We start from the raw sequence: 16389 nt of genomic DNA, 5'->3' as shown, positions 1-16389 counted from the left end.
TTTAAAGACCCTCAAGATGAGAATAAAATTGGAATAGATGGCATACAGCAGTTCTGTGATGACCTGGCACTCGATCCAGCCAGCATTAGTGTGTTGATTATTGCATGGAAGTTCAGAGCAGCAACACAGTGCGAGTTCTCCAAACAGGAGTTCATGGATGGCATGACAGAATTAGGGTGAGTATATAATTACAATAGGAAATTAGATATGTTACTGTGGAACTGAATTATGTCATGAACTTTTTAGTGTAAATTTAAAGATTTGCAGGCCCACAAACATTGGTATAAATAGAAATGGGTTAACTTGCTAGTTTCCATGTTATACAGTTTTTTGGGTTTGTCAAGTTATTTATATAGTTAGTACAGCCTATTCTATTTGGCTATATTCTTATCATTTACTTCTAAGGCAGGTTCATTAGTATTAAAATTATGCATTAATATTTACTATGGAAAAGTGAAATGACCAAGTTTTAAAGTTATTTCCTAATGTGAGACTTTGAACCCTGCATTTATAAAATCCTAGAATTTAAAAACTGGAAGATGCCTTAGAAGTTACTACTTGTTTCACTTAACACTTTGACAGCTGATTAGCTGAATGTCTTTGGATAAATTGATTGAAAAGTCATGGGTAGAGGTTTTACCTGTGACCTCTAGTTGTCCATATTTAATGAGGTTGCAGACAGAAGTAATCAGTCTGTTGGTAGGTAACAAGCTGCCCTTTCTGTTTTTTAGTGGGCCACTATTGAATAATAATAGCTAACATTTATTGAACATTATTTTATTTCAGTTAACTGTGCTAAGTACTTCTCCTACCTCTTCACAGCAACTTTTTGAGAATAGTTTTCTATCCCCATTTTAGAGATGAAGAAATTGAGGTACAGAGAAATTATAGAATTAGGTAGTATTAGAGTCATGATTCGAGTCTGAGTGACATTGCAGTCAGTCAGGGTCCAGTCAAGATACAAAAACCACACCAGGGGCCAGGCGCGGTGGCTCATGCCTGTAGTTCCAGCACTTTGGGAGGCCGATCACCTTAGTTTGGGAGTTTGAGACCAGCCTGACCAACATGGAGAAACCCCGTCTCTACAAAAAATACAAAATTAGCTGGGCATAGTGGCGCATGCCTGTAATCCCAGCTACTTGGGAGGCTGAGGCAGGAGAATCGCTTGAACCCGGGAGGCGGAGGTTGTGGTGAGCCGAGATCACGCCATTGCACTCCAGCCTGGGCAGCAAGAGCAATACTCCATCTCAAAAACAACAACAACAACAAAACAAAAACCACACCTGTAATTTTAACAGAGAAAATTTAAAGACTTGCTTTACTCTGTCAAAGGGATAAAAGGAAACTCCAAGGCATAACAGGTAGCAGTTGCAGTAAGCTGCTACCACCTCTGGGAAGTAAGGGACGGGAACAGACAAGGAAGAAATTTAGAAGCTTAGGAGATCCCCACAAGGCTGAGATTCAGATCTGGGGGTTGGGGGGAGAGGGTGTGGCCAGCTGTGATGCTGGTGAAAAAACTGCCTGGAGGCCACTTGCTGCAGGCTGTGAGATTGCTACCACTAGTGGATACTGCTGGGACCTTCCCACACACTAAAACCCTTGCCCTCTGGTGAAAACAAACTGGGATAAGAAAAGTTCCTTCTTCCTCTTCCAGCCTTTCATTGGCTCTTGGTAGAGCCTAACACAGAGCCAGCTGGCAAGAAAAATGAAGTCTCACAGTTTGCAGTCCAATATCACAAAGTAGGGCAAAGAAGGATAGGTTTAAAGCTGAGAGGCAGTAAATTAACTGGCCTGGACACTATGTCCTTCAGCCAAAGCCAGGCCCATCCTGAACTTGCTGGGATTTTCTGTGCTAGGACAGGTTTCATCAGAACTTAAGGAAGCAATGTTTTTAAACATTTGAAACTGAATTCATGTAATATGTAATGAACTTTCAAATCAAAATTTTAATTTACAAACTAATGATCTGGAAGGTGTTACAAAGAATGTAGAAGGAAAATGAAAGCAAAAAACGATTAGGAGGAAAAAAATTAAATTGATTTGTTTGTGGAATCTATAAGAAATAGGGTATTTCTACCATAAGGCTCTATGAGGAAAGTAAGGCTTGGTACTTAGAGCTTTTCAAACTCTTCGAAAGTTGAATGTTTTGCACATACAGAAAAAGCTTAATATTAATTTGAGATGATTCAGTTGGAGGTGGTAGGAGGTTCACCTGTTTACTACTGTACTGTGTATATAACAAGAAGCAAGTTTTCAGAAGGAATGTTTCCTCATAAGCAAGAGACCGTACTTTTAGTTAATTTAGATAGTAGACGCGATTAATTACTGTGTCAGTAGTGTCTAATACAGTTTAAAATGATTGTTATGCTGATTACTATACATTCTTATTTATCCACTGAAGCTGACTTCTACTAGTGAAAGTGTTGATAGTCTAGTGAATTATGTAATTAAAACGCATAGCCTGTTTCTTTTAAAAGTAATTATTTAGAACATTTAATCACTCTAGACCTCTTCTTCCCGCAGCTAACCCCCATGCGTGTTTATATTTATGTAATAGAAAAAGATTGAATTCCAACTATTTGATTTTTAAAAAAGTAGTTCTAGGAAATAAATGTAAGCCCTCATGGGAATAAGTAAGTTATTAATTTATAGTGAAACAGTTAATCTTTTATAAACTTAATTTTACGATGCAGATGTGACAGCATAGAAAAACTAAAGGCCCAGATACCCAAGATGGAACAAGAATTGAAAGAACCAGGACGATTTAAGGATTTTTACCAGTTTACTTTTAATTTTGCAAAGAATCCAGGACAAAAAGGATTAGGTAAGAATTTTTAAAAATTATATTTGGTGTTTCAGATATATTCAAATACATTGACAGTGTCGTTTTTGTAATAGAAAGTTATGTGTTTTGAGCATAAAGTCATGAAAATACCAATTATTGAAAAGTAATTAGAAACAGGAAATTTTTAATCAGAAAATACCATGCACATTGAGTAAGTTTACCCTGGGTACTATATGTGAACCACTGACTTTTGCTTTATGAAAACTACAGTCAATATAGAAGATGGTTGTTAAAATTCCACTGACAGTTATTTATTTATGCATTCATCCATTCATTCATTTTTTCATTCATGACCCTGAAGATATTTTAGGATCTTAGGATCTATAGAAACAGCACTATAAGATTTCTGAGTCATAGAATGCCAGATAAATTTATTCTTTTTTGTTATGATTTATTTGAAAACTATAAGGATGAAAAATGAAGTGCTTATCATTCATAGTCTTATTATCCAGAAATAACCACTGTAAAAGTTTAGATCAATCCATTTGTATTTGTACATTTGCTTTTGGGATAGTTAAGGGGATATGAGAGTAAAAGATACAGTGTAATTTGCAAATTACCTAAAAAGATTAGATAGTGCTAGTAGGTAATTACAAAATAATAAAAGTATGTAAGGGTTTTAGAGGGAGAAATGAGTAAAAGCAGGAGTGGTTGGGAAATGCTTCCTGGACAAGGTGGGATATGAACTAAAGGATTTGGTATTTGGCTGAACAAGGGAAGATAAAAGATGTTCCAGTGAGAAGATAGTTATGAATGAAGGTCTGAAATTTCAGCAATAAGCTTGGCTTTGTGCAGGAGAGAAGTTGTTGGTTTGATTTTAATGAGAATGCTTGTTTGGAGATGAAATTGGTGAGACACAAGAAAGCTAAATAACCACAGGCTTCTTTTGAAATCAGAAAGGATTTTGTTTTTATTTTTTTTTTGGAGACAGAAAGGTTTAAATTGGAATTTGTGGGAAATGGGGACCCAATGAAGATTTTGATGATGGTGATAACTTCCATTTAATGTGAGCTTTTAGTATGTCTGGCACTGTGCTAAGTACTGTACTTTACATATACTACTTGTCTTGTATGTAAGTCCATTTCGTGTTGCTATAACAGAATACCTGAGACTGGGTAACTTACAAAGAGGTTTGTTTAGCTCATGATTCTGCAGGCTAGGAGTGGGGCATGGCCCTGGCTTCTGCAGAGGGCTTTTATGCTGCATCATCACGTGGCAGACAAGGTCAAAGGGGAAGTGGACTCCTGTGAGGAGAGAGACCAAACAGGAGGGGAAGCCTCGCTTTATAATAACACACTCCAGGAACTAATCCATTCCCTCTGGCAAGAACTCACTGTTGCAAAAGGAGAATAGCACCAAGCCATTCATGAGGGATCCACCCCCATGAGTTAAATGCTGCCCACCAGGCCTCACCTTCCAGCTCCACCACAGTGGGGATAAAATTTCAGTACAAGTTTTGGTGGGAACAAACCAACCATATCCAAACCATAGCACTGCCTCATTTAATGTTTACCAATTTTTTGAGTGATTCATCCTTTCATTCAGTAATTTACCACCTGCTATGTGCCGTGCCAAATACATAGTAATAAAGTGCTAGCAGTTTATTATCCTTAATTTGAAGATGAGGAAATTTAGACACAGGAAGGTTAAGTAACTTACCCAGTGAAGGTAAATGAGGTTTTTTTTTTTTTTTTTTTTTGGTTTTTGAAGATATAGTAGTTGGAGAGGCTAATAAGGGGCCTTCTGCACTAATTCCACTTTATTTTTTAAATTGGGGGGAAAAAGTATTGAGAAACAGATTATATGAACAGGGATTAGATTGAGGAAGTGACGGAAAGGTAGAGAGGAAGGGATAAATGTATAACCTTTGTAATGTGGTATGGCCCCACGAGTTACTAAACATGACTGAATTGAAAGATTCATAACATATTTGTAAAGCGAAATTCTCAATAATAAAGCCTCCTTTCCAACTTGATTGCTCAATATAGATAGGATTTTATTCTTAAAGGAAAAATCCTCATTTTGCAGGCAGAATAAGCCGGGATACCTACAATTAGTTTTTCTGTCTGGGGCCACCAGTTAACTGGGATGTTTTTTCTATTTTTCTCTTTCCTTCCACAAATAATAATCTGTTAAAGCCTTTGAATTTACATGTATGTGTAAAATAATTATTTTGTCATATTTAGAAGTGTAGTACAATATTTTGATAAGATTAAATATAATGTGAATGTCAAATGTTGATTTAAAGGGACATAACCTATTTCTTAGTTATATCGCTACCCTTTACTGGAGCACAAAATAAATGGTGTTTTGGGTGAATATATAGTTTTGAGACTGAATCTTAGTTTTTATTACTTGTGGTAAGAATTGAGCAAAATTAAATTTTTATAACTATTAGATATATTAATATGGTAAATTGGAATTTTAGATTACAGGAAAAAATTGAGAAACAGATTATGTGAAAGCATTATGTTGAAGAATTATGTGTGTTTATTCTGTTATCTAATAAGTATTGTGCTTAAGAAAAAATGTAATATTTAAAGGATGTAGAGTTTTTGTTTCATAAGATGAGCATTCTGAAGATCGATGGCACAGCAATGTGAATGTACTTCACACTGAACTGCACCCTTCAAAAAGATTCAGATGATAAACTTTATGTTATATGTATTTAACTACAATGAAAATGTTATTTAAGACCCCCCCACAGCCATACAGTGTGCAATACAAAGAATGAACTCTAATGTAGAATATGGACCTTAGTCAATAATAATATATTCATATTGATTCATCAGTTATAAAAAATATACCACACTAAAGCAAGATGTTAAAAATAGTAGGAACTGACTGGGGAAGAGGGTATATGGAAATCTCTACTTTCTGCTCAACTTTTCATAAACCTAAAACTAAAAAAGTCTATTAATTAAAAAAAAGAAAAATGTAGTAAGAGACAAATCATAGTTTTTTTTTTTTGGTTTGTTTTGCTTTGGTGTTAGGTATCAGGAAATGTAATGACTTGCTTATTTGCAGAGTTTAATTAAAAAGGAAACAGTTTTTTTTAACAGCCTTTCTAAGGGTTCACAGTGCTCTTAAATTACAAGATTTGGCAGAGAGGAATTAGAAGATCATAGGAGAAGAGGTAAGGCCCAAAACAAATTGGCAGAGAGTGAGTGACAACACTGTGGTTTGTTTATAAATAGCTGTGCTAATTAAAATGAGAACTGGTGTATTCCATGTTTCTGTTTTTTTTTTTTTTTTTGATGCAGGGTCTTGCTCTGTTGCCCAGGCTGGAATGCAGTGGTGCAATCGTGGCTCACTGCAGGCTTGACTTCCTGGGCTCAAGTGATCCTCCTGCCTCCGCCTCCGGAGTAGCTGGAACTATATAGGCAAGCACCACCATGCCAGGCTAATTTTTTAATTTCTTGTGGAGCTGGAGACTTGCGGTATTGCCCAGGCTGGTTATTTTTTCACTTTTTATAACCTTACTTCTTGTGATACCAGGATAGGGTGCTTCCTCTATTGCCATCTGCTTTAGTAATCTGACTTAAACATTTTTTTTTTTTTGATTTGTTTTAGATACAGGATCTGGCTCTCTTGCCTAGGTTGGACTGTAGTGCCATGATCGTAGCTCACTGCAGTCTCAAACTCCTAGGCTCAAGTGATCCTCCTGCCTCTGCCTCCGGAGTAGCCAGACTACAGGCGTGTGCCACCATGCCTGGCTAATTTTTACATTTTTTGTAGAGATAAGGACTCACCATGTTGCCCAGGCTGGCCTCAACCTCCTGGCCTCAAGTGATCACCCCGCCTTGGCCTCCCAAAGTCTTGGGATTACAGGCATGAGCCACCACACCCAGCCTGCCATTTTCTGATAATTGCCTGAATCTTAAAATTTGAAAAGGATTTCATAAGTCCTCTATAAATTTAACCTACCCAAAGTAGCATCCTTACCTGATGCTCATTCAGTTTCTCCTTTTGAACATGCAGGGACTGGACACACATTGTTTTAGGAAGTTGTCCATTCCTATCACAGAATATCCTTACTTGTTATTACACAGTTCTTCCTTATTAAGCTAACATCTTTGTCTTTATTACTTCTATCATTGCTCTTACTTGTCCCCCAGTGCAACACAGATAAAGGCTAAAATTAAAGATCCACTCTCAGTTACCTGTTGTTTTTTTCCAGGCCAGCATTCCGGTTATTTTAACTATTCTTCTTACAGGAGACATTTGTTATTCCCACTACTATCCCCCCAAACACATTTCCAATTTCTTTCAAAATAGAGCCCATAAAGTTGAACATCATATTTCAAAAGGAGCCTAAGTAATATAGAACACCGTGGGTCTGTTAATTTTTGTGAGACTATTCATTATGTTAATTTGATCAAAGATTATATATGTTCTTTAGCAGCCATATCATTTTTAGGGCCATACTGAACTTTTATTAGACTAAAGTCTATGAGTCACTTTCTTGTAGGTTGTGGTTCAGCTGGAATCTTATACCTCTACAATTGATTTTAAATGATTTGAACATTATTCGTTAAATATTTAGTTAATATTTAGGAACAATTTTATAGTGTTTTAAAGAACACGATCATCTGTATAATCCCATTTGGTTCTCATAACAACCCCTTTGAGCTAAGTAAAAGCATATTATCTTCTTCATCATATAGATGAGGAAACTCATAGCCAGAGAGACTGACTTGTTAATAAGGTCACCTAACTGGAGAGTGGTTGGACTGGCACTGAGACTAGATCTCAGGCCTTATGACTCCACATTCTGTGTTTTATTGTTGTTGTTGTTGTTATTTTGTATTAGCCGTAGATATTTCTAAGTAAATTAAGACATTGTGGCTTTTGCCTGCTCCCAGTGAGGGGTGATTGGGGTTTTGGTGATGAGCTCCCAGAAAGGCAACGTGCCTCATTCCAGGCCTCAGAAGCGCCAGAATATATTTAGCTTCAAAAATGACAAGTTCAACTGGGCGTGGTGGCTCACGCCTATAATCCTAGCACTTTGGAGGCTGAGGTGGGTGGATCACTCGTGGTCAGGCGTTCGAGACCGGCCTTACCAACATGCGTTCGAGACCGGCCTTACCAACATGGTGAAACTCTATCTCTACTAAAAATAAAAAATTAGCCAGGCATGGTGGTGCCTGCCTGTAATCCCAGCTACCCGGGGGGCTGAGGCAGGAGAATGGCTTAAACCCGGGAGTCAGAGGTTGCAGTGAGCTGAGATCGTGCCACTGTACTCCAGCCTGGGCGACAGAGCAAGACTCTGCCTCAAAAAAAAAAAAAAAAGTTTGATAAGCACGTTTAGACCAAGAAAAGTAACGCAAAACCATGGTGCGGCTGGGCGCGGTGGCTCACGCCTGTAATCCTAGCACTTTGGGAGGCCAGGGCGGGTGGATCTCCTGAGGTCAGGAGTTGGAGACCAGCCTGACCAACATGGTGAAACCCTGTTTCTACTAAAAATACAAAAATTAGCCAGGTGTGGTGGGTGCCTGTAATCCCAGCTACTCGGGAGGCTGAGGCAGGTTCACTTGAACCTGGGAGGTGGAGGTTGCAGTGAGCCGAGATCGCACCACTGCACTCCAGCCTGGGTGACAGAGTGAGACTCAGTCTCAAAAAAAAAACCCTCCTGATGGAGTATGTCAGCACTGTAAAGAAGTTCTTGAGTGGCGTGTAAAATATAGCAAATACAAACCATTATCCAACCTAAAAAATGTGTTAAATGTTTACAATAGACAGTGGAGGATTCTTATCTCATAACGTGTAGACCATGTGCCTATGAACTTGAAGTTTGCACAAAATGTGAAAAGAAGAAGACATTGCTATTCTGTTCAATAAAGAACCAGGAAAAACAGAGAATATTGAAAATAATCTAAGTTCCAACCATAGAAGAAGCTGCAGAAGAAGTGAAGAAAGTGATGATGATTTGGATTTTGATATTGGTTTAGAAAACACAGGAGGAGACCCTCAAGTGAATTAATATTACTGTATTAAAAGTCAGTTTAAATTAGCCGGGTGTGGTGGCGCATGCCTGTAATCCTAGCTACTCGGAAGGCTGAGGCAGGAGAATCCCTTGAACCCTGGAGGCAGAGGTTGCAGTGAGCCGAGATCGCACCATTGCACTCCATTTTGGACAGCAAGAGCGAGGCTCAGTCTCAAAAAAAAAAAAAAAAGTCAATTTAAGAATGCGAAATTCTGACCAACTTCTGACTATTTCACAAAAGATACTGTGAAATCCTAATGAGGAAATCAGAAAAAGCTTTAGAAAAGTAGACAAATTTTAGACATGAACAATATAAATTGTGTATGATGTATTATCTAATACCAAACTAAACCAGATTCAGAATTGATGGTTGTATAAGAAAGTAACCACCTCATGTAAAAATAAAATGACATTATTATTTTGCTAGCCTCAAAAATTGGTCCTCAGTAAGTGCCTTTTGGTAAATGATCTCAAGTAAATGACTCATAGCAAAAGCCTCATACTTATGTTTGCATGTTACAAAGCAGAAGCAGCATTCTCAAATACTAATGTTTAACAAGTGTATGGCGATTTTTATTTGTATTTTTATATACCTCATCACATTGTTTTTACCTTTTTTCTCGTGAAATGTGCACACAGAAAAAAATGCATAGAATTTATATAGATAATTTAATAAATATAAAGAAAAGTTCATGCATTTATACAGCCAGGTGAAGAAACTGCCGGCATCAGAAGATCCCAGCAAGGCTCTCGTTCAGCAAAAGCTCATCTTTCTTCCCAGAGTTGGAAATTATTCTGAATTTTGATAATTATAGTCTTAATTCTTTTACTACCTATGTTTGTGTTCCTAAACGATATAAATTAGCTTTGTCTGGTTTTTTAACTTTCCTCTTTTTGTTTTGAAAAATATCAATTGAAAATATCAATCAGAAAAGGTAGCAAAATAGTTCTGTGAACTTTTGCGTATTCTTCACCTGGATTCCCAATTGTTAACATTTTACCACGTTTTCTTTATATCTCAGTAGATGGATGTACACACATATTTTATTTGCTGAACCATTTGAAAATGTGCACTGGTTTTGAACTTTGTATGAACAGACTTATACTATATATGTTATTTTATATCTCTTTTTTCATTGTTATAAAATTTGTTGAGACTGATTTAAAAAAGACATTGTGAATAGGATTTTTAATCACCATTCCATCCTCCCCAGTGAGCTGGCAACATTTTGTTTCTTTTAGGGACTGTGATTGGGTCTAGTCTCAATTCATTTCCATGTTCATCCTGCATTCAGCTGATCATCTGTTGTGAAATACCACATTATTCTTGTTGATTCTCTTTGAAAGAATAACATGGGGAGTATCTCTGTCTGCGTTTTACATTTTACCATAAGGACTTAAGGATTTATTCTGCAAGGATCTCAATTTTATGCAATAGCTTATTATTAGGACTTAGTTATTTCTTTTTCTCTATATTTTCCTTCCATTTATTTTAACTGCTGTTGCTTCTTGTTACCTTATCACTGACTTTGTTGTCTTTTCCAATACTGCTTCAGAATCTAATAGTTCTAAATGATTTAAAATAATGATAATAGTAAGAACTGATATGTTATTTACCAGGTACTGTTACGAATGCTTTGTTATGTATTAACTCATTTAGTCCTTAGAACAACCAGGTAAGGATAGGTACTATTGTTATCTTCATTTTAAACTGAATCAAGGAGAAGTCAGCCCAGTTGCCCAAGGTCACTTAACTGGTGGTAGAGTAGGGGTTTAAGAGACTAAAACTCATACTGTAAACTACTATATTAAATCACCTCTCGCTAGCTAAGCTGCTCTCTTCATCACTTATAAATTTCTTTCTAAGGGCTTCTTTTCCTATACCTGTGACAATTAACATTTTATCCTTGTTTAATCTTATGTATTTCAGCTCTTAGTTATAACTTATTAATCTTTTTGAGTTAAAGTCTTCCTTTTTTATTCAAAAACACTTGACTGCTTTCACTGAGAGCATGGAGTCAAGAGCATCTTTAGTCTGTCTGGGGTAGTTTGCAGTACCTTCAAAAAGGGTATCGTTTTTGAGCCTTGAAGAATGAATGCACATTTTCAACACCAAAGGAAAAAAGAAGCCATTTCAGGTTGAGGGGTTAGCATGTTCACTTGCTCAGAGGTGAAAGAACATTCCACCTTTGAGGAACTGCAAGTGAGTTCATTTGACAAGAAGTGCAAATTTTATCTAAAGGTAATTGGAAATGATTGAAGAATTTTAACATGGAAGTGACACCAGATTCATGCCTGAAAGGTCGATCTCAAAGCACTGTGGTCCTTTGAAAGGAGTGAAAGCTGAACTAGAAGAGAGATTGGTTATGGAGCTATCCCAGTGATTTAGTTAGAAATGAGGAATATCCTAACATAAGCCTTCCCAGTGGGGATGGAGAAGAGAGAGATTTAAAAGGTACTTTGGTTGGTTGTGTATGATGAGGAAGGAAGGAGCCTTTCTCAGGGATTATCAACACTTTCAGGAGACATCTAGGGAACCTGTGGGGTTTTCGTTGTAATGACCTAAGGTTTCTACTGGCCATGGGAAGGGGGTGCACGGTGGTGGGGATGGGGGTGGTGCTAATGAGAAGTGTTCCATTGAGAAATACTATAGTGGGTGGTGACATAGAAAGAAGAGCAGGTCTATAGAGGTAAGATAGAGTTCAGTTTGAGCCCTCCTGAGTTGAAGTTGTTCGTGGATACCAAGTTGGAAGATGTCTTCAGGCAGTTAGATATCTGAGTCTAGAATATAGAGATAGGTTTCAGATTTAGGAGCTGTTAGGGGCGGTTGAATGTATAACATGAAAAATGATATAGGTTTGAAAATCTGAGGGAGGTTGGAAAAGTGGTTATTGTTGACACACGTTGTTACAAAACACCAACATGTAATGGACGAATGGAGGAAGAGGAGCCCCAGGAAAACAAAGTGAGAAGCCTAGATTGAATGGAGGAAAATCAGTAGAGTGCTTATCATTGAAGCTGAAGGAAGTGACAGTTCTATCAGGAGGTAAGCTCAGTTCTCTAAGATATGGCAGAGAGGACATAAGAGTATTCATTTAGTAACCAGAGGGTCTGATGACCCTTCAGAGTTTAATTTCATTGGAGTGGATGACAGGTAGACATTGGTTAACAGGATTAGAATGTGTGGGAAATGGGGAAACTGGGCAATGAGTGTAGACTATAAGAAATTCCCTTCTTTTGGACCTGCGTGGTGGCTCACACCTGTAATCCCGCACTTTGAGAGGCCGAGGTGGGCGGATCACCTGAGGTCAGAAGTTCGAGACCAGACTGACCAACAGGGAGAAATCCTGTCTTTACTAAAAATAAAAAATTAGCTGGGCATGGTGGCTCATGCCTGTAGTCCCAGCTACTTGGGAGGCTGAGGCAGGAGAATCACTTGAACCCGGGAGGCGGAGGTTGTGGTGAGCAGGGATCGCACCACTGCACTCCAGCCTGGGCAACAAGAGTGAAACTCCGTCTCAAAAAAAAAAAGAAATTATCTTCTTTTACAACCTGAACTTTCTTTCTTTTGTGTGTGGTGGTTTTTTTTTTTTTTTTTTTTTTTTTTTTTTTTTGGAGACAGGGTCTCTCTCTGTCACCCAGGCTGGAGTGCAGTGGCGCAATCATGACCCACTGCAGCCTCAACCTCCTGGGCTCCATCACTCTTCCTGCCTCAACCTCTCGAGTAGCTGGGACTACAGGCATGTACCACCATGCTCGGCTGGTTTTTTTGATTTTTAGTAGAGACCAAGTCTCACTATGTTGTTCAGGATTACAACCTGAACTTTTACTTTTGTCAAATTCTTATTTTGGTATATCAGCTTGACATACCGGCATTTATAGGTGCCACATGGTTAGTACTTATTTGAATATTTCATCATCATCCTTATTTTATACAAATTAGTTGAAAAGGAAAAAAATATACTAGCAATATGCTTAGTTCTGATAAACTTAAAGCATTTAAAGTGAAGTGAATTAAGCACACTAATAACAGCAAATATTTAGTCACAACATTTTTGGCACTTAAGCCAGACAATTGTATGTTGAGTTGGTAAAGAAAAGAACAGAATTAAACAACCTGGAAGGAATATTGGCTTTACAGATTTTACAGATTGCAAAGATTAAAAGGGAAGTGCCATTAGAAATTGGTGTTATGTATTTTTTTTTTTTTTTTTTTTTTTTGAGACAGAGTTTTGTTCTTGTCACCCAGGCTGGAGTGCAATGGCGCCATCTTGGCTCACTGCAACCTTTGCCTCCCGGATTCAAGCGATTCTCCTGCCTCAGCCTCCCGAGTAGTTGGGATTACAAGTGCCCACCATCGTGCCGGCCAATTTTTTTAGTAGAGATGGGGTTTCGCCATGTTGGTCAGGCTGGTCTCGAGCTCCTGACCCCAGGTGATCCGCCCACCTTGGCCTCCCAAAGTGCTGGGATTACACCCGTGAGCCACTGCGCCCAGCCAGTATTATGTATTTTTTAGTTCTCTTAAAACATGGGCATCAGAATTTGATTTTCAAACAAATTATGTATAAAAGTAGAAGACTCTGAGTGCTATTTCAAGGTTACCTGTGAAGGGAAGGAGAAAAAGGGTATAGCCAGTAAAGGTGATCAAGAGATCCAAGAGAGCTACAGAGCGAGACCGTGTCTCAAATAATAATAACAATAATAAAAACAAACCTATTTTGATTGGTCCAAAAAAAAGATCCAAGAAAGATTTTTAAAAGATAAGTGATAACTTGGCTGGGCGCGGTGGCTCATGCCTGTAATCCCAGCACTTTGGTAGGCTGAGGCAGGCGGATCACAAGGTCAGGAGATAGAGACCATCCTGGCCAACATAGTGAAACTCTGTCTCTACTAAAAATACACAAATTAGCCGGTCGTGGTGGTGCGTTCCTGTAATCCCAGCTACTCAGGAGGCTGAGGCAGGAGAATTGCTTGAACCAGGGAGTCGGAGGTTGCAGTGAACCGAGATTGCACCACAGCACTCCAGCCTGGTGACACAGTGAGACTCCATCTCAAAAAAAAAAAGATAAGTGATAACTTGGGCATGTTTCTTGATGGAGTTCGAAATGCCAGAGAACAAGGTAAAGTTGGAGATGTTGAGAAGAGGGGAAAGCAAATCAACAGACAAGATTCCTTAAAGAGGCAGGATGGTATTGGATTTAGAATAGAGCTATAAGGGGCTTATCCTTGGATAGAAGAAAGGAGAGTTTCTTCTGTTGAGTTTGAAGGAAGATGAGGATGATGGATTTGAAGGTAAGTATGTTTGTATGTGAAACCATAGGAAGTTTGTCGACTTAGCAGTTTCTGAATGCCTACTGTGTATTTCAGTCTGCTAGTTGAGGAATATGTAGTCTCTATCATTGAAGAAAGTTAAGGGTCAGTCTTGCAGGTTTCCAGCTACTGTGTGTGTATGTGGGGGTGGGGAGGTAGGTATTGTTTTTTATGTTGTTGTGTTGTTTGTTTTTAAGAGATGTCACCTGTCACCCTGGCTGGAGTGCAGTGGCATGATCATAGCTTACTGCAGCCTTGATCTCCTGGGCTCAAAGGATTCTCCCGCTTCAGCTTCCTGGAGTAGCTGAGAATACAGGCATGCACCACCATGAATGGCTAATTTTTAAATTTTTTCTAGAGATGGGGTCTTGCTATGTTGCCCAGTCTGGTCTTGAACTCCTGATCTCAAGCAGTCTTCTCGCCTCAGCTTCCCAGAGTGATGGGATTACAGGCATGAGCCACTGCATGCAGCCTATAATTGATTTCTTACAAATCATCTGTTTTTGACAGTGAATTAGCATCAAGTTTGCTCTTTTTTGTTTGTTTTTGAGACGGAGTCTTGTTCTGTTGCCCAGGCTGGAGTGCAGTGGCATGATCTTGGCTCACTGCAACCTCCACCTCCCAGGTTCAAGAAATTCTCCTGTCTCAGCCTCCCAAGTAGTTGGGATTACAGGTGCCTGCTACCACGCCCAGCTAATTTTTTTTGTATTTTCAGTAGAGACAGGGTTTTGCTATGTTGGCCAGGCTGGTTTTGAACTCCTGACCTCAAGTGATCTGCCTGCCTCGGCCTCCCAAAGTGCTAGGATTACAGGCGAGAGTCACTGCTCCCAGCCTACTCTTTGTTCCTTGTTTTTTTTTTTTTTGAGACGGAGTTTTGCTTTTCTTGCCCAGACTGGAGTGGAGTGGTGTGATCTTGGCTCAGTGCAACCTCCGCCTCCGGTTTCAAGCGATTCTCTAGTCTCAGCCTCCCGAGTAGCTGGGATTACAGGTGCCCGCCACTATGCCCAGCTAATTTTTGTGTTTTTAGTAGCGACGGGGTTTCACCATGTTGGCCAGGCTGATCTTGAACTCCTTACCTTGTGATCTGCCCGACTCAACCTCCCAAAATGCTGGGATTACAGGTGTGAGCCACCCCGCCTGGCTCTTTGTTGCTTTTAAAAATTGGGGCAGCACTTGCCTCAATTTTTGTCTTTCCTAATCACTCATGATTTCTCAATTATAAAGAATGGTTTCGAGATGTCATCTATCAATAAAAGGACTTTTAAGTTACTTAGGATGTAATTTTTCTTGTGCTGGAGAAGTAAATTCACTCATAAAAACTAAACACTTTCTTAACTGCTATGGTTCCTTGAAAGAGATCATAGTTCTCTGTCATGTGATAAGTGTAGTTCTCTGTTGTGTGGTAAGCGTAGTTCTCTGTTGTGTGTTAAGTGTAGTTCTCCGTCGTGTGATAAGTGTAGTTCTCTGTCGTGTGGTAAGTGTAGCTCTTTCTTATGCGGCATTATTGCCTTCTCTACCCTTCTCTGGTCCATGCCCAGTTAAAAAGTCATTTATATTGTCTTTGGCAAACTTTAAGAAATTCTTGGTTTCTTATTAATTTTAAGTTTTAGATCAGTATTTTTAATGATCTCTTTGTGGTCAGGATCAGTCAGTAAATAATTGAGAGCATAAGGTTACTTAGGATTGAAGAGCAGTCCTTCACCTTCCAACCTGTAGGTGTACATCAGGGATTCTCATCTGGGTTGGCCCTCAGGTGGTCTTTGGCAATATATGGAGACATTTTTTATTGTCACCAGTGGGGGCTGAGTGAAGCTGCTACTGGCATCTAGTGGATGGAGGTCAGAGATATTGCTAAATTTCCTACAGTACACAGGACAGCACCCTACAACAAATAATTATCTGGCCTAAAATGTTGGAAGTGCCCAGGTTGAGAAGCCCTGGTGTACAGTAACTAATATTTGGACACTTTTGTGAGCTACTGTGTTTAACTGCATTCTCTAATTTAAAACACAGAATTCCCCCGTAAGATAAGTGATATCTTTTTTGCCCTAAAGGCCCTGGTCATTTTTGAAGAGGGAGGATACAAACTTTGGACTCATTTGTATAGGAAATTTTTTATACATAAGTATTCAGGATACAAGTTTTTTATTTTTAGACTTTCTTTGGTCATACCTGTTTTTTTGTTTGTTATTTTTGCAGGGACAAATATTTATAGCATTTAAATACATAATTCATTTTTACTATTTCA

At 38.7% G+C, this 16389-nt stretch overlaps 1 protein-coding gene and 1 pseudogene across 5 annotated transcripts in view; both read left to right on the top strand.

Moving 5' to 3' along the window:
• DCUN1D1 (defective in cullin neddylation 1 domain containing 1) overlaps positions 1 to 16389 on the top strand; it is a 38607-nt gene that overhangs the window by 16948 nt on the left and 5270 nt on the right. For all 5 annotated transcript variants that reach the window (XM_008957361.5, XM_034957776.3, XM_008957362.4 and 2 more), the window contains exons 3-4: positions 8 to 176; positions 2694 to 2824. In XM_008957361.5, coding sequence (XP_008955609.1) covers positions 8 to 176; positions 2694 to 2824 — 300 coding nt within the window. The remainder of the gene's footprint in view (positions 1 to 7; positions 177 to 2693; positions 2825 to 16389) is intronic.
• On the top strand, positions 2865 to 16384 carry LOC100976576 (uncharacterized protein C9orf85 homolog; annotated as a pseudogene).

Source organism: Pan paniscus, chromosome 2 (assembly GCF_029289425.2).
Source record: "Pan paniscus chromosome 2, NHGRI_mPanPan1-v2.0_pri, whole genome shotgun sequence".
In the NCBI taxonomy this organism is placed as follows: Eukaryota; Metazoa; Chordata; class Mammalia; order Primates; family Hominidae; genus Pan; species Pan paniscus.
The sequence above is the reverse complement of the archived record's forward strand: the minus strand, read 5'-3'. Positions and strand labels throughout refer to the sequence as shown.